This window comes from Saimiri boliviensis, chromosome 9, assembly GCF_048565385.1.
Source record: "Saimiri boliviensis isolate mSaiBol1 chromosome 9, mSaiBol1.pri, whole genome shotgun sequence".
Classification (NCBI taxonomy): Eukaryota; Metazoa; Chordata; class Mammalia; order Primates; family Cebidae; genus Saimiri; species Saimiri boliviensis.
Window position 1 is genome coordinate 93,129,367 of NC_133457.1, and position 19,443 is coordinate 93,148,809.

A 19,443-nucleotide genomic window follows, 5' to 3' on the forward strand; every position below is an offset into this window, starting at 1 on the left:
CCTCTAGCAATGCACCGCCTCGAGTCTGTCTCCGTCTGTGGCGGGAAGAGGGAAGGGGAGGGAGGTGGGAGCGCGGACCCCCGCCACTGCGCCGCCTGGTCGGTCCCCGGACCTGAGATCGTGGCAGAGCCACCTCAGAGAAGCGACAGGTCCCGTAGAGGAAGCGATCTGGGACCCTCAGAGGTGTCGCTAGACTGAGGGACATGGGGAATTGGGAGGCAGGGGAAGGGGAGACCAGAGGCTGAAAGTGGTCTCGGAGAGGGTGGGTTGGGGATCCTCCGGCAGAGGGAAAGAAGTAAAAGCAGAAGCCGGGCGCGGTGGCTCAGGCCTGTAATCCCAGCACTTTGGGAGGCCGAGGAGGGTGGATCACGAGGTCAAGAGATCGAGACCATCCTGGTCAATATGGTGAAACCTCGTCTCTACTAAAAATACAAAAAATTAGCTGGGCATGGTGGTGAGTGCCTGTAATCCCAGCTACTCAGGAGGCTGAGGCAGGAGAATTGCCTGAACCCAGGAGGCGGAGGTTTCGGTGAGCCGAGATCGCGCCATTGCACTCCAGCCTGGGTAACAAGAGCAAAACTCCGTCTCAAAAAAAAAAAAAAAAAAAAAAAAGAAGTAAAAGCAGAGAGGGGCAAGCCCTGCAGGACGAGACAGCAGGAGAGCAAGAGACACAGAGACAACAGAATGATGGAGAGAGGGGCCGGGCACGGTGGCTCAAGCCTGTAATCCCAGCACTTTGGGAGGCCGAGGCGGGTGGATCACGAGATCGAGACCATCCTGGTCAACATGGTGAAACCCCGTTTCTACTAAAGATACAAAAAATTAGCTGGGCATGGTGGCACGTGCCTGTAATCCCAGCTACTCAGGAGGCTGAGGCAGGAGAATTGCTTGAACCCAGGAGGCGGAGGTTGCGGTGAGCCGAGATCGCGCCATTGCACTCCAGCCTGGGTAACAAGAGCGAAACTCCGTCTCAAAAAAAAAAAAAAAAAAAAAAAAAGAATAATGGAGAGAGGTAGAGACCTTGATAGTGACCAAGAGAAGAGTGAGAGAGAGCAGAGGGGACAGACAGGCCAAGGGGTGGCCATTCTGTCCTCATTTTCATCCCAGGAGACTGAAGCACAAGCCGTTCAGGGACCCACCCAGGTCCCGGGACTCCCAGTGCAATGTCAGTTTCACCCAAGACGGTGCTCCAGTGTGGTGGCGGAGGGGATGTCACCGCAGACCCGGCGGAGACAGCGCCACCTGCTGTCCGTACAGTGTACCCACCATTCGGGCCCATCAGCCAGAGTTGGGGGATCCCTAAGGATACAGCCCCACACCCCCACAGGCACACTTGGACAGAAACAGACAAGAAAATAACCGCCAGGGACATGTCCGCAACCACAAAGACCCTGAGCCCCACATTCAGAGCCACAGACACACCCAGAGAAACAGACACAGCTGACACAGGGATGGGCAGGAGCAAGTACCCACAGGCTCACGTGCGCAGGAGTGCACTCACATTAGCTCCGGGACATGAAGACCTTCTGCCCTTTGACACAAGCCTCTTTGACACAAAAATGTCCACCGGCACTCCGCCTCTTCCTCTACCCTCTTCCCTGGAGTCTCTCACCCACTTCTTCAACCTCGACCCTTTTTTGGTCCCATCTGCCCTTTCTCTCCTTTGTCTCTCTTTGCTCTCTCCTCCCTGTTCTGCAGCTCCAGGCCCCCTCTTGCCTCTCCTTGGTCCCTCCACCCCTCCCCATTTGTCCCCTTGGCCTCCATCCCTCCCCTTCTGTCTCCTCACCCCCTCTGCCACCTCCCATCCTTCTATCTAGGCCTCCTCTGTTCTCTGCATCTTCTCCTTGGGCTTCTTTGCTCCAGGTCTTGGAGCCACAAGAGGCTGTATCTCCTTCGGGATCCTCCAGAAACTCTCAGGCCAGATGGAGTGCAGGAGGAGGGAAGTCCCCAGGGAAGTCCTTCCCCTTCCTCAGGGAAGAACTGACCCCAACGCCCAGGCTTCTGGCCCAGCCTGGTGACTCAGGCAGCCCAGCCTCAGCAGCCCTGGGCAGAGTCCAGGCACATGCCAAGGTCAGACTGTCTTCCACTCTCCCATGGCTCCCCTTGTCTCTCACCCCTGATCTGGTTCTGGCCTCCTCTACCAGGCAGTACCTGACGTGACTGGGTCTAGCCAGCCGGAGCAGGGGCCATGCAGGCTTGGGTCACTGCCATGACCTCCTGCTCCTGTCTCATGTGGTCCATTCAGGGCCAGCCCTCATCTGATTGGGGCTGGAGCAGGACCAAACCTAATAGGAACTGATTAACTCTTCCAGACTGAGAGGTAGGAAAAGGCAGGTGGCTTGGCTGCACTGAATCCAATCCAAAGTGTTAGTGTCTGGACTTGGGGACAGTTTAGGAATGAGATGCAGGAACTTCCTCTTCCCAAATACAGACTTAGAGATGCCTTTCCTCCACTTGTCTTCAAAGCAATCAGGCGACTAATTCTGGGAAGGGATGAGGGATGTCTGCCCGCCCATACTTTGCCCAAACGCCCACCCCGCTGAACAGCCTTTCCCTCTTTCTCCCCCTCCTTGAGTCCCCTGACCCAGCTACAGAGCCATTTAGCAGGGAGAGCTCTGGACTTGTCTGCTCAGTCTCTCCAGGGCAAAGGGGCTGCGGCAAACCTATGACAAGTCAAAGCAGAGTGTCCATGCTGGTTCATAAAAATGGTAACATTGGCAGGGTCACTTTTTATTTTTATTTATTTTTCAGCATCTATATTAAGGACACAGCAGTGTCTCGTCTTAAATAACTTCTTGGCCCAGTGCAGTGGCTCACGCCTGTAATCCCAGCACTTTGGGAGGCTGAGGAGGGTAGATTGCCTGGGGTCTGGAGTTCAAAACCAGCCTGACCAATGTCGTGAAATCCCATCTCTACTAAAAATATAAAAATTAGTCAATCATGGTGGCATGAACCTGTTGTCCCAGCTACTTGGGAGGCTGAGGTGGGAGAATTGCTTGAACCCAGGAGGCATAGGTTGCAGTGAGCCAAGATCACATCATATATATGTGAGTCTATTTCTGGACTCTCCAATCTGTTGCATGGATCTATAGATCTATTTTATTTTATTTTATTTTTATTTTTTAGACAGAGTCTCACTCTGTCGCCCAGGCTGGAGATCTCACTCAACAGCCATGTTGTCCAGGCTGGTTTCGAACTCCTGACCTCAAGTGATCTGCCTGCCTCGGCCTCCCAAAGTGCTGGGATTACAGGCATGAGCCACAGCACCTGGCCTAAATCTATCCTTTCTAAAATACTACCCTGTTTTGAATATAAAAACTTTATCATGTTGTGTGTCTTTTCCAACTTTGTTCTTTTTCAAGATTGTTTTGGCTATTCTAGTTCCTTTGTCATTCTATATAAATTTTAGAATTAACTTAATGATTTCTACAAAAAAATCCTATTGGGAGTTTAATTAGAATTGTGTTGTATCTGGCCGGGCGTGGTGGCTCACGCCTGTAATCCCAGCACTTTGGGAGGCCAAGGAGGGTGGATCACCTCAGGTCGGGAGTTTGAGACCAGCCTGATTAATATGGTGAAACCTGGTCTCTACAAAAACAAACAAACAAAAAAAACAACAACAACAACAGCAACAACACAAAAGAATTGTGTTGGATCTTTCAATCAATTTGGGGAGCAGTGATATCTTTACTCTGATGAGTCTTTCAAATCAATAAACAAAATATATCTCTCCAGTGATTCAGGTCTTCTGTCTTCCATCAGCATTTTATAATTCTCAGCATATAGAATTTGTATATATTATGGAAGATTTCCATCCAAAAGATTTCATATTTTTCACACTATTTTATTTTATTTATTTATTCGGGACGAAGTCTCCCTGTCACCCAGACTGGAGTACAGTGGCATGATCTTGGCTCACTGCAACCTCTACCTCCTGGGTTCAAGTGATTCTCTTGTCTCAGCCTCCTGAGTAGCTGGGATTACAGGGTCCCACCACCGCACCTGGCTAATTTTTGTATTTTCAGTAGAGACGGGGTTTTGCCATGTTGACCAGGCTGGTTTCGAACTCCTGACCTCAGGTGTTCGAAATCTCAGCTCACCACAACCTCCACCTCCCAGATTCAAGCAATTCTTCTGCCTCAGCCTCCTGAGTAGCTGAGATTACAGGCATGCACCACCACGCCTGGCTAATTTTTAGTATTTTTAGTAGAGGGGTTTCTCCATCTTGGTCAGGCTGGTCTCAAACTCCCGACCTCAGGTGATCCACCCACCTCAACCTCTCAAAGTGCTGGGATTACAGGTGTGAGCCACCATGCCCAGCCTGTGTTTTAAAATTTAACTTTCAAGTAGTTATTGCTAGTATATGGAATTATGAATTATTGTTAATTTTATGTGTTGACTTTGTATCCTGTGATGTTGCTAAATGTACTTATTACATCTAATAATTTTTTTGAAGATTCTTTGGAGTTTTCTACATAGACAGTAATTTCTTTTTTCTTTTCTTTTCTTTCTTTTTTTTTTGCTGAGGATTTCTGCAACTTCTTTCCATGCCACCCCAGTCAGTGTGGCAGCCATGCTTTGATCAGACTCCGTTTCACTGCATCATGGTCAGGCCATTGTTCCCAGCAGAATCCTGGCGTAATCATGGGGTTCAGCTAGTAAATTTTGCTCAATCTATCAAGCTTGAAAACAGTCGCTTTATATATTTTATTCAGTTTTGCAACTGCTTATGGTAGGAGGTCTAGTCAGTTACCAGTTACTCTGTGGACAGAAGCAAAAGTTCCATCTTAATATTAAAAGAGAAATGATTGTCATTTCTGCTTTCATCTCACCTGGGTCACAGACATGATGCCCAAAGAACAAGTAATAGTTTTGTGACATGAGGACAAAGGTATCTACTAAGGCTGACACCGCAGGAAGGCAGGATGGGTAGGGTTGTGAAGGCACTGTGGAATGGCTATTCTAGTCCTAAAATGCTGCTCTCTGGCCTATGAGTTGCACGAATAAACTGCGCATTCAAGGTGTTATCTGCTGGGTTTTCTGTTACTTACTATAGGTGGGTGCAAAAGTAATGTCAAAAACCTATTAGGTTGCACCAACCTAATAATAAATTTGATCCTGACTGATATAAAATTATAGCACAGAAAAAAATGATGTCTAACAATCTAATTTATGATTCAAACATCCAAAAAAAATAGTAAATCGGCTGCAGAAGACTAAATTGAAGAGTACATCATAAGCAAATAGGATTTCTTTTTTTTTTTTTTTTTGAGACAGAGTCTTGCTCTGTCGCCAGGCTGGAGTGCAGTGGCACAATCTCGGCTTGCTGCAACCTCCGCCTCCCGGGTTCAAGCAATTCTCTTGCCTCAGCCTCCCGAGTAGCTGGGACTACAGACACGTGCCACCATGGCCCAACTAATTTTTATATTTTAGTAGAGACAGGGTTTCACTATGTTTGCCAGGATGATCTCGATCTCTTGACCTCATGATCCACCCACCTCAGCCTCCTAAAGTGCTGAGATTACAGGTGTGAGCCACCACACCCAGCTGCAAATAGGATTGCTTAATGAATGGAAAGATGGCTCAACAATGGGAAATTTGTTCATATAATTCTCAAAAGAAGATAAACACTGTCATTTCTAGGAGTTCAAGGAGTATCCAGTTACCTAATACTCTAGCTGTTCATCAAAATCTCTTCTCTCGCCATATCATATATCTATTGCCACAATAATGCTGGGTAACAAACTGCTCCCAAAATGAGGTAGCTTAGATACACCAATTATTTCCCATCACTCTGTGGGTTGTGTGAATGGTTCTGGGGAAGCTGGTAGAGTTTGGCTGATCTTGACTGAACGTAGTCATAGATCTGTTAGCAGCTGATAGCTCAGCTGGGGACAGACTCTGCTCCATGTGGTCTCTCATCCTCCAGTAGAGTAGCTAACCTGAGTGTGTTCTTGTGGTAAGACAGAAGAGCAAAAGAACCAACAAGGTGTACAAGGCTTCTTGGGGACTTCTGCCATATTCCACTGGCCACAATGAATTGCTTGTGACAAACCACCATGGAGACATTTCAAAGTAGGCAGATGAGAACTGATTCAAGGAGTAGAGAAATAGACTTCTCTTAATGGGAGAAATTGCAAAGTCATACTGTGGATGTGGCTACAGGAAGAGGTGGAGAACTGGGGCAATGTTTTTGCTATCCACCACAACTTCTTTCATAGTAATGAAATTGTTGCCAGGCGAGGCGGCTCACACCTGTAATCCCAGCACTTTGGGAGGCCGAGGTGGGTGGGTCACCTGAGGTCAGGAGTTTGAGAACAGCCTGGCCAATATGGTAAAACCTGTCTCTACTAAAAATACAAAAGAATCAGCCAGGTGTAGTGTTGTGTGACTGAAGTCCCAGCTACTCGGGAGGCTGAGACACCAGAATTGTTTGAACCTGGGAGGCAGAAGTTGCAGTGAGCTGAGATCGTGCCACTGCACTCCAGCCTGGGTGAAAAGTGAGACTCCCTTTAGGAAAAAAAAAAAAAAGAAATTGTAGCTATATTTCCCCACCTCGTTTGCAGTAAGGTATGGCCACACGACCATATTTTTGTCAGTAAAACCTGAGTAAAAGGAAGAGTGGCACTTGAAATCATTTTTTTTTTTTTTAGACAGAGTCTCACTCTTGTTGCCCAGGCTGGAATGCAATGGTGCGATCTTGGCTCACTGCAACCTCTGCTTCCCGGGTTCCAGTGATTCTCTTGCCTCAGGCTCCCAAGTAGCTAGGATTATGGACGTGACCCACTGAGCCAGGCTGGCACTTGAACTCATAAGACAGTGGGTGCACCTCTTCCCTTCCACATGCTTTCTCTTTCCACCAGGTGGCATCCACAGCACTCCGGCCTGAAGCATGCAGGCTGTGACAAGCTCTAGGGGATGATGTAACTATACAATGGAAGAAAATGGTCCTAAATGGCAGGGTGGAACAGAACCGGGAATGTTCTTGTCAGCTGATAGAAAAGAGAGGGAAATAAACATCTATATTCCTTAAGCCCACAATGTCTCTTTACCATTTGAGTGCTTTTATTATAGTAGCCTCTATAGTAGCCTATATAGTTAGGCTACCTCACCTTAACTGTAACCCTCAAATTCTGAAACAATTGAAAAATAAAAGAACATGACTTATGGAGGCCAGAATACTACCTTTATTATTATTATTTTAGAGATGGGGTCTTCCTCTGTTGCCCAGACTGGAGTGCAGTGGCATGATCTTGGCTCATTGCAATCTCTGCCTCCTGGGTTCAAGCAATTCTCCTGCCTCAGCCTCTGGAGTAGCTGGGATTACAGGCATGTGCTAGCAAGCCCAGCTAATTTGTGTGTGTGTGTGTGTGTGTGTGTGTGTGTGTGTGTGTGCGTGTGTATTATTAGTATAGACGGGGTTTTACCATGTTGGCCAGGTTGTTCTCAAACTCCTGACCTCAGGTGATCCGCCCCCCTCAGCCTCCCAAAGTGCTGGAATTCAGGTGTGAGCCACCGTGCCCGGTCAGCCCTCTGTGTTTTAAGGCTGCAAAAGAAAACACTGCAGGTCCAGATCCCAGGAAAAGAATGGGCCAGTGGGTGGGTGCCTGGGGCGGGTGAGGGATCCTGCAGTCTCTCCCAAGGTGGGAAAATCTGGGCTGACACCCCTCTGCTCTGTGTCAGTCACTGGGGTGGGAGGGAATCTGAGGCACTCAGAGGAGGGACTGGGGACCCAGGGGGAGGCCCAGACATCCCGTGAAAGCACAAATCCGCAGCCCTGTACCCCTGTGGGTGGAGGAGGCGGGTCCCTCAAGCCTCCCTAGGCTGGCACTCCCCCTCCCTGTGGTGGTCTCTGGGGCCACAGAACTTTGACTGCTTTCCTCAAATACTCGTTTCTGTGTATTAAATTGTTCTGAGCAATTTGAAAAGGATTCCACATTCTCTGCTTTGAGTCACTCCTTGTTCCCTTCCATGACAAATTTCCCCTTCTCCTCACCCCCAGATGTGAGGTCAGAAGAGGGACGTCCCCTCACGGCCCCAGCAAAAAGGGTTCCACTGTGCTGTAGGCAGAGGCTTTCAAAAACCTCACTGCTATTCTCTTTCACACCTCTTAGTAATATGAGTGTTATTCTATTAAAACAAACAAACAAACAGGAACACTTTCTTCAAGTATAGTTGACCCTCAGTGTCTGTGAGATACTGGTTCCAGTACCTGCCTTGGATACCAAAATCCAGATAAATTCAAGTCCTGTACATAAGAAAGCTTAATATTTTGCAGGCTGGGTGCAGTGGCGCATGCCTGTAATCCCAGCACTCTGGAAGACCAAGGCAGATAATCACTTGAGGCCAGGCATTCAAGACGAGCCTAGCCAACATGGTGAAACCCCATTGCTACTAAAAATAGAAAAATTAGCCTGGCATGGTGGCACGTACCTGTAGTCCCAGCTACTCAGGAAGCTTGGCTCACTGCAGCCTCCATCTCCCAGGTTCAAGCAATTTTCCTGCCTCAGCTTCCAGCCTGGGTGACCGAACAACACTTTGTCTAAAAAAAAAAAAAGGAAAAAAGAAAAGAGAGACTGGGTGTGGTGGCTCACATCTTTAACGCCAGCACTTTGAGAAGCTGCAGTGGACGGACTGCCTGAGGTCAGAAGTTCAAGACCAGCCTCGCCAACATGGTGAAATTCTACCTCTACTAAAAATACAAAAATTAGCAGGGCATGGCGGCACGCACCTGTAATTCCAGCTACTGAGGAGGCTGAGGGAGAAGAATTGCTTGAACCTGGGAGGCAGAAGTTGCAGTGAGCCGAGATTTCACCACCGCATTTAAGCCTAGGCCACAGAGTGAGACTCCATCTCAAAAGGAAAGAAAGAAAGAGAGAGAGAGGGAGGGAAGGAGAGAGGGAGGGAAGAAGGAAGGAAGGAAGGAGGAAAGGAAGAGAAAGAAAGAAAGAAAGAAAGAAAGAAGCTGGGCACAGTGGCTCACGCCTGTAATCCCAGCACTTTGGGAGGCCGAGGCGGGTGGATCACGAGGTCAAGAGATCGAGACCATCCTGGTCAACATGGTGAAACCCCGTCTCTACTAAAAATACAAAACATTAGCTGGGCATGGTGGCGCGTGCCTGTAATCCCAGCTACTCGGGAGGCTGAGGCAGGAGAATTGCCTGAACCCAGGAGGCGGAGGTTGCGGTGAGCCGAGATCGCGCCATCGCACTCCAGCCTGGGTAACAAGAGCGAAACTCCTACATTCTTTCTATACTTTAAGTCAACTCTAGAATGCTTATAATATTTAATACAAGGCCAGGTGCAGTGCCTCAGATCTATAATCCCAGCACTTTGGGAGGCCGAGGCAGGTGGATTACCTGAGGTCAGAAGTTTGAGACCAGCCTGACCAACATGGTAAAACCCCATCTCTACTAAAAATACAAAAAAATTAGCTGGTCGTACTGGTGGGCGCCTGTAATCCCAGCTACTGGGGAAGCTGAGGCAGGATAATCACTTGAACCCAGGAGGTGGAGGTTGTAGTGAGCCGAGATCGTACCATTACACTCCAGCATGGGCAACAGAACAAGACTCCATCTCAAAAACAAAAACAAAAACCGAAAAACAAATACAGTGTAAATGCTATGTCAGTTGTTGTTAGACTGTATTGTAGAGGGACTAATGAGAAGACAAAAATGTCTGCACATGCTCAGTACAGAGACTATTTTTTTCATATATTTACGATCCCAGATTGGTAGATTTCACTGGTGTACATCTCACAGGCAGGAAGTTTCATTACAAACAATGTGAACCAGTGCCCAGGCCAAGAAACAGAATCTGAGCACCACCCAGGAAGCCCTGACACCCTTTCCAGCCACTGCCCACCCAATCCTTGAGGCCCATACATCCTTTTGGCCTGTTTGACGCCACCTGTGAAGGAAGTCTAGTACTCTTCAGTATATTTTTTCAGTCTTGCACCTGTGGGTTCATTCTCCCTGCCCCGCCCTGGCTGCTCCTGAGTGTGGGGAAGCCACAGGATTGGGCTGTTCCTGTTTTCTTTGGAGTTGGAGTGTGGGCGTGGCCTTCTGAAGTGCACTGCCCCGTGACATGGGCCCTGGGGTGGGGTGTGGTGGGGGGGTGATGTTCTGGGGACCAGGCTTTTATCTGATTCCCAGGGTCTAGATGCAGGCATGGATGTGGGAAGGGAAAGTAAATACATTTCAAACCACAGGACCCCAAAATCACTAAGTCAAAGGGAAAAGTCAAAATGAGAACTGAGTCAGGCAAAGCTGCCTCCTATTTTATTCCTAAATAAGAAACTACAAAGACAAAATGCTACACGCTTCTTTCACAATTTGCCCACAGGGAAACTCCCTGTGAGCCTCATTTCACCCTGGCAATGTAAATTGATAGCTTACCTTCACAGATGCGGGACAAAGGCCAGGCAAAGTCATCCCTCTGCTCACCTGAGGCAAATGCATGTCTGATTGCTCCTTCTGCTCTATTGTTTATGTCAAAATGCAGATTCACTGAGCCAGACTAAGGCATAGGTGACTATTCCTCTACTCCCCTCTCTCATGTAAATTCTGTATTCAGTGAAAGGCTGAACAAAGACTCAAAAGAAGACAACTTTTTTTTAAGACAGGTCTTGCTCTGTCCCCCAGGCTGGAGTGCAATGGCAGGGTATTGGCTCACAGCAATCTCCACCTCCTGGGTTCAAGCAGTTCTCCCGTCTCAGTCTCCTGTGTAGCTGGGATTACAGGCACGTGCCACCACACCCAGCTAATTTTTGTGTTTTTAGTAGAGACGTGGTTTCACCATGTTGATCAGTCTGGTCTCGAACTCCTGACCTCGTGATCCACCCACCTCGACTCCCAAAATGCTGGGATTACAGACACGAGCCACTGCACCTGGCCAAGAAGGCAACCTTTTGTTTCTTATTTACCTAAGACCTGGGACCCCCACAGCTCCCCTTCTAATTGTCCTGCCTTTCCAGAGCAAACCAATGTTCATCTCGCATGGTGTGGTGAAGAGGGAGACCCAGGTATCTCAGCTCAACTTCCCCTTTGACTATCACACTGCATTTCAATAGAAGAAAAGGCTGACCGGCTGGCGCCTCCTGTTTCACCTTCCTGTAGGTGGCAGGCTGGGACTTGGGGAAACCCTCTGGAAGGCACTATTTTTGCTTAAAACAAGATCAAACTAGAAATCTTTTCACATGTGAGTCCTAAAACTGTAAACCGGAACCCTTTCATATGTGATTCCTGAAACTGTAAACAGGACCTCAGACCTGATCCTGACCAATCCCACAGCCGTGAAGGTAGAGGGAATCCCAGCCTAAATCCACCACAGCCGTGTAAAAACCAGCAGCAGCTGAGACTTGGGCCAAGGCAAGGACTGCAGAATCACCTTAAAAAGGACAAGCCTTGCTCCAGCCACATCCTGGAAGCTGGCTGGTCCCCACACGGCCGAAGCATGAGGAGATTCATCGTGGGACTTGTTCTTCTTAATATTTGGACTTGTACAGTGGAACATTAACTAATTTTAAAGAATGTCCTCAAGTACGTACACCAGGTAGGATGTAAAAGTTACTGCCATTCTTTTGTCCTACGGTTCTTATAAATATACAGGGACACAGAAGGGAACCTGTTTTATGTAATGGTACTCAATATAAGATGTGTAATCCGTGAGATGGACAGGTAGCTGTATCATAGGCATCATTAAGCCCTCTTTCTTCCTATTATCTGTTAAGACAGGTGAGCTGCTAAGGTATTAAGTCTACTCTGCTAGGGAGAAGAGAACCCTAAAAATAGGAGATTGGACAAATGATGAGTGGCCACCAGAGAGAACTATTGAGTATTATGGGCCGGCCACATGGGCGGAGGATGGCTCATGGGGATACGGGACCCCTATTTACATGTTCAACTGGATCATCCGGTTGCAGGCTGTTTTGGAAATACTCACTAATAAAATGGGCAAAGCTCTGTCCCTTTTAGCCCAACAAGAAACTCAAATAAAGAATGGGATTTATCAGAATCAGCTGGCCCTAGATTATTTGCTAGCAGCTGAAGGAGGAGTCTGGAAAATTCAAACTCACCAGCTGCTGCCAGCATATAACCGGCCAGGGTCATGCAGTTAAGAATATAACCAAACTGGCACACGTGCCTCTGCAGGTATCGCATAAATTCACCATAAGTCCTTGTTTGAAGATTGGTCCTCAGCCTTGGGAGGATTAAAAACCCTCCTCATTAGTGTAATAACAATAGTGGGTATTTGTTTACTATTCCCCTGCTTCTCCACCTTGTTTCTCTAAATGGCTAAGAAATCCTTTACTGCTGTAATAAGATCAGAAAAATAACATCACAAGTGTATTATATAAATCATTAATCACTTTCTTTAGAGGATCTGGAAAGTGAGAATAAGAGTGAGACCTCTCACTAATATTATAGAGTGGTGAGGGTCTCAAAGGGGAGGGAGGCTGAAGAGGGAGACCCAGGCATCTGAGATCAACTTCCCCTTTGACTATCACACTGCATTTCAATAGAAGAAAAGGCTGACTGGCTGGCGCCTCCTGTTTCACCTTCCTGTAGGTGGCAGGCTGGGTCTTGGGGAAGCGCTCCGGAAGGCACTATTTTTACTTAAAACAAGATCAAACCAGAAATCTTTTCACGGATGAGTCCTAAAACTGTAAACCAGAACCCTTTCATATGTGATTCCTGAAGCTGTAAACCGAGACCCTTTTTATATGTTATTTCTAAAGCTATAGACCCAAGATTCTTCCATGTGTAATATCTAATTCCGCTCCTGCTACATTGATCAATGTCTCCTGTCCCCCTAAATGTATAAGACCAGACCGAGTGAGGTGGCCCACCCGCCTGTAATCCCAGCACTTTGGGAAGCTGAAGTGGGAGGATCATGAGGTCAGGAGTTCGAGACCAGCCTGAAAAACATGGTGAAATCCTGTCTCTACTAAAAATACAAAAATTAGCTAAGCTTGGTGGTGTGCACCTGTAATCCCAGCTGCTTGGGAGGCTGAGGCAAGAGAATCCCTTGAACCTAGGATGCAGAGGTTGCAGTAAACTGAGGTCATACCATTGTACTCCAGTCTGGGTGACAGATCGAGACTCCGTCTAAAAACAAACAAAAAACAGGTTGTACCCTGACTGCCTTCCTTGGACACACGTCCTCAGGATCGCCTGAGGTGTGTCCTTAATCAGCTTTCTTTTTTTTTTTTTTTTTTGAGACAGAGTCTCCCTCTGTCTGTCTGTCTGTCTGTCTCTCTTTTTTTTTTTTTTAAAGCAGAGCCGTGTTGCCCTAAGAGTCTCTCTCTTTTGCCCAGGCTGCGGTGAAGTGGCACAATCTCACCTCACTGCAATCTACCCTCTCCACCTCCCGGGTTCAAATGATTCTTCTGCCTAAGCCTCCCAAGTAGCTGGGATTACAGGCGCCCACCGCCAGTCCTGCTAATTTTTGTATTTTCAGTAGAGACGGGGTTTCACCATGTTGGCTAGGCTGGTCTCAAACTCCTGAGCTCAGGTGACCCACCTGCCTAGGTCTCCCAAAGTGCTGGGATTACAGGCATGAGCCACAGTGCCCCGCCCTTAATCAGTTTTCTAAACTGATTGAGACCTTGGCTGTGCACAGTGGCTCACATTATGGCTCATGCCTGTCTCCCTAAATGTATAAAACCGGGCTGGTCGAGGTGGCTCATGCTAGTAATCTCAGCACTTTGCGAGGTGGAGGAAGGCAGATCACCTCAAGTCAGGAGTTTGAGACCACCTGGCCAACATGGTGAAACCCCATCTCTACTAAAAATACAAAAATTACCAGGATATGTGGGGGTGCCTGTAGTCCCAGCCACTCAGGAGGCTGAGGCAGGAGAATCATTTGAACCTGGGAGGCAGAGATTGCAGTGAGCCGAGATTGTGCCATTGTATTCCAGCCTGGGCGACAAGAATGAAACTCCCTCTCAAAATAATAATAATAATAAGTTGATTGACACCTGTCTCAGAAACTTTTGCTTCACAGATGGGAAATAGAGGTTAAGAGAGTCTCTCTGTTCATGCCATTTCTGTGGGGGCTCTCAAGATCCCCTGCTCTCTTTGGGGTCAACAGCTTCGACATATTTTATTGCATAGGCAGAAGTAAGGCTGCGGGTCAGACCCAGCCCTGGGGCACCAGAGAGTCATACTGGCATTCAAGCCCAGCCCCCCAGCTTGGGCTCCTCCTTCTGAGTGTGCCAGTGGCCTCCTGGGTGCCAGTTCCTTGGAAACATGGTGGCCCTTCAGCTGCTCCCCAGGGCTGCATCCCCACAGACCAGCTCTGCTCCAACTTCTCAGCGCGGCTCAAGCTTCCTCTCAAGGGTCAGGAAGCCATTCCGTGTGCACTGGGCTTCCTGTGGTCACCCCCGCTCAAACCCTTGTCTGAAATCGCTCCCTCATCCTGGCCTTTTCGATTCTGAAAGATCTTCTGAAGTGCAGCCTGCTGTGGGCCTCAGCCCAGGCTGGAAGCTGGAAGCTGGGGCTGTTTCCACGTCCCCAGAGCCTTTGTGCCCCTCCCTCTTCCAGTCCCTCAGGATGGTGGCAGCCAGAACAGCACCACTCTGTTCCCTCGAGCAGCCAGTACACTTCTCCCTGGGCCAGCTCTGAATTCCTGCTCTGAGTGCAACAAGCCGCAGGTCCACCGGGCGCGATCTTCCAGTCCCGAAACGCCCCCTCCCCGTCCCATTTCTGGCACTTAGACACGAGTCTGGTTGGAGGAGAATAATCTGCTTTATTTTATTTTCACGTGTCTGGGGTGGCTATGGGGGAGGCCAGTGGCGCGCTTCGAAGGTGTTGGGAGCCGTCAGGTTTCAGTGCTGGGAGAAGGTGGCTTCCATATCGCAGGCAGGGTCAGCGTGGCAGCCGTCTGGAGGGAGAGGTAGCGTCAGGGGACCCCCGGCTTCGACCCTGCCTGCCTCCCCCAGGCCCCGGCGCACCTCGCCCCGCTCACCCGGGCTGCAGCAGAGGCCGAACATCGCGCAGCGGCCCCCGATCCCGCAGGCCTTGTGGCCGGACTGGCAGGGCGATGGCAGGTAGTTCTCCTCCTGGCAGCGCAGCGCCTCGGCCGTGCCCACGAAGCAGCCTAGCTCTTCCGCGCAGCAGATATTCGGCCCGAAGCAGCGGCCTTTGCCCCCGGGGCCGCAGGGGAGGCACTGCCGGGACGGGAGGGGTGAGCGAAGGAGCGGGACCGGGGTTGGGGTGACTCGGAGGTCCCTGCGAGGCGGGGCGGGGTGCACGGGGAGGGGATGCCGGGGTCCTGGGATCGCAGTGCGGGCGGGACAACGGGGCTGCAGGCGCGCTGGGGCGCCGTCTGGGCTTCGACCGCGCTCACCGGCGGGGCGTCAAAATCGACTGGGGTCGTCAGGCGAGGCCGGAGCGGAGCCCGTCCCTGTGGCTGCGGGTCCCTCCTGCCCCGGAGCGCCGCGGGACCGGGCTAGGGACTCACCTTGCGCACATCGAGGTCCAGCGCGGCCCTCTTGCCTCCCGGGGGGCAGTTCTGGATGTAGCAGGCGGAGGTCAGCGCCAGGAGGCCGAGCAGACAGCAGGCGAGGCTGGGGCCGGCCATGGTGCGGGTGCGCTGGGTCCAGGGTGGGTGACTGCTGGCGGCCTCTCGGCCTGGCCTTTTTATGCCTGGGCATTGCGTCGGCGGAGCTCTGTTTAAGAGGTTGGTCGAATGATTGGTCACAGAGGGTCGCCGTGGGTCAGGCCGAGCGCTTACAGGCGCGCCTCTTCATTTGCAGGGCCTGGGCCGGGGTCAAGGTCACCTCGCTGGCTAATGGTCTGGGCACAGAAGGTGAGGTGCTTTGCGGAAGGGAGCAGGCCAGGGTGGCCTGGGTGACTAGCATGGGACAGGGAGAATTTGGGGTGGGGTGTGGCCCAGCCGAAACCTTTAGGGGCTGGGGCAGGGAAGGTGGACACTGGGACCCCTCCAGGTAGGAGGCGGCTCTGACAGGACTCCCCGCCCACCCTCCTGGCCCACCAAGGGTATGCATCCTTGTCCCCTCTTTTAGGAAAATTTCCTCTTTCTAAACCCAAATTTCCAGGAAGCCTCTTCACCCTTGCCACACAGTAACACCCACTTCCCCTGCACCCAGAACTTAGATAGGAAGAGATCACATCTGTCTCTAATCTGTAACTGAAATTCAACCTTTCCTTTCATTATACATTAGGCAACAAAACACAGTGGAATTAGCAATACCTGTGGCTTTGTCACAAATCAAAATAACAGATAACATCCTATCACAGCTGTCACAAATGCCTCTAAATACTGCTTAGATTCAGTATCTCTTCACAATGATTCCAGTTACTGGGCCAGTACCAGATCTTGCTATCTGATGGTTAAATAAAGAAGCGCGTTTATGACACTACCAAAATGTGTTTTGGCTGGGCGTGGTGGCTCATGCCTGCTATCCTAATACTCTGGGAAGGCAAGGTGGGTAGATCACTTGAGCCCAAGAGTTTGAGACCAGCCTAGCAACATAGTGAGAACCCTCAGCTCTACAAAAACACAAAAATTAGCTGGGTGTGGTGGAGTGCTCCTGTAGTCCCAGCTCCTCGGGAGGCTGAGGCAGGAGTACTGCTTAAGCCTGGGAATTCAGGACTGCAGTGAGCTGTGATCGTAACATTGCACTCCAGCAGGGTGACAGAGTGAGAACGAGAACCTGTCTCAAAAAAAAAAAAAAAAAGTGTTTTAACATTTTGATATCTGAATATATATGGCATGAGCCACATCACGTGGCCCTATAATTGGTTTCTTTTGTAATTCTATTGCTTTTATTTTCTACCTTAAAATTTTTTGACTGGGCGCAGTGGCTCATGCCTATAATCCCAGCACTTTGGGAGGCTGAGGCGAGCAGATCACTTAAGGTCAGGAGTTCCAGACCAACCTGGCCAACATGGTGAAATTCCATCTTTACTAAAAATACAAAAATTAGCTGGGCGTGATGGCAGACACCTGTAATCCCAGCTACTCAGGAGGCTGAGGCAAGAGAATCACTTGAATCGATTCTGCGGAGGTTGCAGTAAGCCAAGATCGCACCACTACACTCCAGCCTGGGCAACAGAGCGAGACTCTCTCTCAAAAAAACCTTTTTTTTTTTTCTTTTTAAATATATCTCAAAAGGAAAATAATTAGAAGAAAAGATGGACTACCCCAGTGGAAGAGGTATTGGTAGATATTGTGAACAAGGAAGGAAAGGCACTGCCCAATTCTCCCTTCGTGAAAGCACCTGATGCCCAGCTGCTGGGAGCGCCCTCTGCAGGTGCCCCTCAGGGGTAGCTCTTCTAGGGCCTGCTTCAGCAGTAGAGAGCCATCTGGCCCTGGGTCACACCCTTCCCAGGTGGCCCGCATCCAATGACTGGTCCATTTTGGCCCAAATGCAGGATAACTCTGAAGGAGCATTTTGGCTCCAGAGCTCCCTATGGGGTCAGCTGAGGTCTGCATAGCAGTTCTCCCTCTGCCCATTCCTATTTTTTCCCCTCCCTCCCAAAGGTGTGGGCCCCCAGGGCCTTCTGTAAAAACAAAACAAAACAAAACAAAAAACTCTCCGTCTGCTACTTAGGAAACCCAACCCAAGGTTAGAATAGAAGAAACGAGAAGCACTGTGAGAGACCAGCATCAGCGGTGGGCCAGTCCCCGACCCCTGGGAGAGGAGAATGGGACCGCTCCAGACTCTCCTGCCCTCTCGTTGAGGATAGTGTGGAGGCTAATGGTGCTAAGCAGGTCACAGAGCCCATCTGACCGTCGTCACTGGTATGAGTCACTGACATGAGCTGTCCAGCATCCAGGAGCCAGTCAGGCTGACCTGAATTACAAATCAGCAGCCAGTCCTCTCTCACTCAGATTAGCTTATTGGCATTCCGGGTCTAGAAGGCCAAGGGCCTGACCTAGCAGTGGCCCAGAGAGGCCTTGCACCTGCTCTGTGGGCACGATGACCTCACTTAAGCTACTGCATGTGCATAAATTACCATAGTACTATCTCCCCCAGATGGGCTGCATCCTTCACCTGTTCAACAACTCCTCTTCTGAAGATGCTCCACGTCCCATTACAAATGCCTGGAAGCAGCAGCAACAAAACACAAAATCCTCTGCCCTCATGGGGCTTATATTCTAATAGAGGAAGAGAGGTGTTCAACAGTGAGCACATTTCAGTAAGTTAGGAAGCAGGTGTAAACAATAAACATACTTCAGTAACCATGCACGTATTTCAGTAGATCAGTAAGTGCTATAGAGATTAAAGGGAGGCCTGTTGCAATTTCACCGAGGGTGCCCAGGGTAGACTTTCTTGTGAAGAAGAGAATATAAGCCATGCAGATATCTGAGGGGACATTAGTTTTCTGTTGCTGTGTAACATTACCACAGGCCAGGCATGGTGGCTTATACCTGTAATCCCAGCACTTTGGGAGGCTGAATCGGGAGGATCACTTAAGCACAGAATTAGAGACCAGCCTAGGCAACACAGGGAACCCAGTCTCTACAAATTTTTTTTTTTTAATTAGCTGGGTTTGTTGGCATGTACCTGCAGTCCCAGCTACTGGGGAAGCTGAGGCAGGAAGATCACTTGAGCCCCGAAGTTCAAGGCTGCAGTGAACTAGGATGGCACCACTGCACTCCAGCCTGGGTGATGGAGCGTGACTGTCTCAAAACCAAAACAAAAAAGCTACCACAAATTGGCAGCTTAAAACAACGTTTGCTTAATACATCAGGCCAGGCACGGCTTGACTGGGTCTTCTGCTCTGGGGCTGCGGTCGGGTGTCAGCAGCCTGCATTCCTTTCCAGAGCCCAGGTGAGTGTTAGCAGAATTCATTTCCTTACAGCTGTCAAACTCGTGGTGGCCTGCTTCTTCAAGGTCAGGGACAGAGAAAAGTCTTTGCTGCTTCAAGTCTAAGCGAACAGGGAGTTCTTTTCTAAGGGTCACCTGACCTGGGTAGGTCAGACCCACCCGGATCACTACCCTTTAACTCAAGTTGATTAGGTGTCTTCATTACATCTGCAAAATTCCCTCACCTTTGCCATATAACCTAGTATCATTATGGTCATCACTTTTGCCATATTTTTCTAATGTTTAGGAGAAAGTTGGCTGGTCACAGTGGCTCATGCCTGTTTTGTTTTTGTTTTGAGACTGAGTCACACTCTGTCACCTGGGCTGGAGTGCGGTTGGCTGGGCGAGGTAGGTCCCAGCACTTTGGGAGGCCAAGGTGGGCGGATCACTCGAGGTCAGGAGTTTGAGACCAGCCTGGCCAACAGGGCAAAACCCTATCTTTACTAAAAAAATACAAAAAAATTAGCCAGGTGCAGTGGTGGGAGCCTGTAGTCCCAGCTACTTGGGAGATGGAGGAACCCAGGAAGCAGAGGCTGCAGTGAGCTGAGATTGCACCACTGCACACTGGCTTGGGTGACAGAGCGAGACTCCATCTGTCTCAA

The 19,443-nt window shown here is 49.5% G+C and overlaps 1 protein-coding gene across 1 annotated transcript; it reads right to left on the minus strand.

Annotated features, from left to right (window-relative positions):
- Positions 1-14,734: 14,734 nt before the first annotated feature.
- On the minus strand, positions 14,735-15,619 carry OXT (oxytocin/neurophysin I prepropeptide). The gene is made up of 3 exons (XM_003941063.2): positions 15,466-15,619; positions 14,971-15,172; positions 14,735-14,886 (listed from the first exon to the last, which is right to left on the minus strand). The coding sequence occupies exons 1-3, from the start codon at positions 15,583-15,585 to the stop codon at positions 14,831-14,833; spliced, it is 378 nt and encodes a 125-aa protein (XP_003941112.1). The 5' UTR covers positions 15,586-15,619; the 3' UTR covers positions 14,735-14,830.
- Between the last annotated feature and the right edge of the window lie 3,824 nt (positions 15,620-19,443).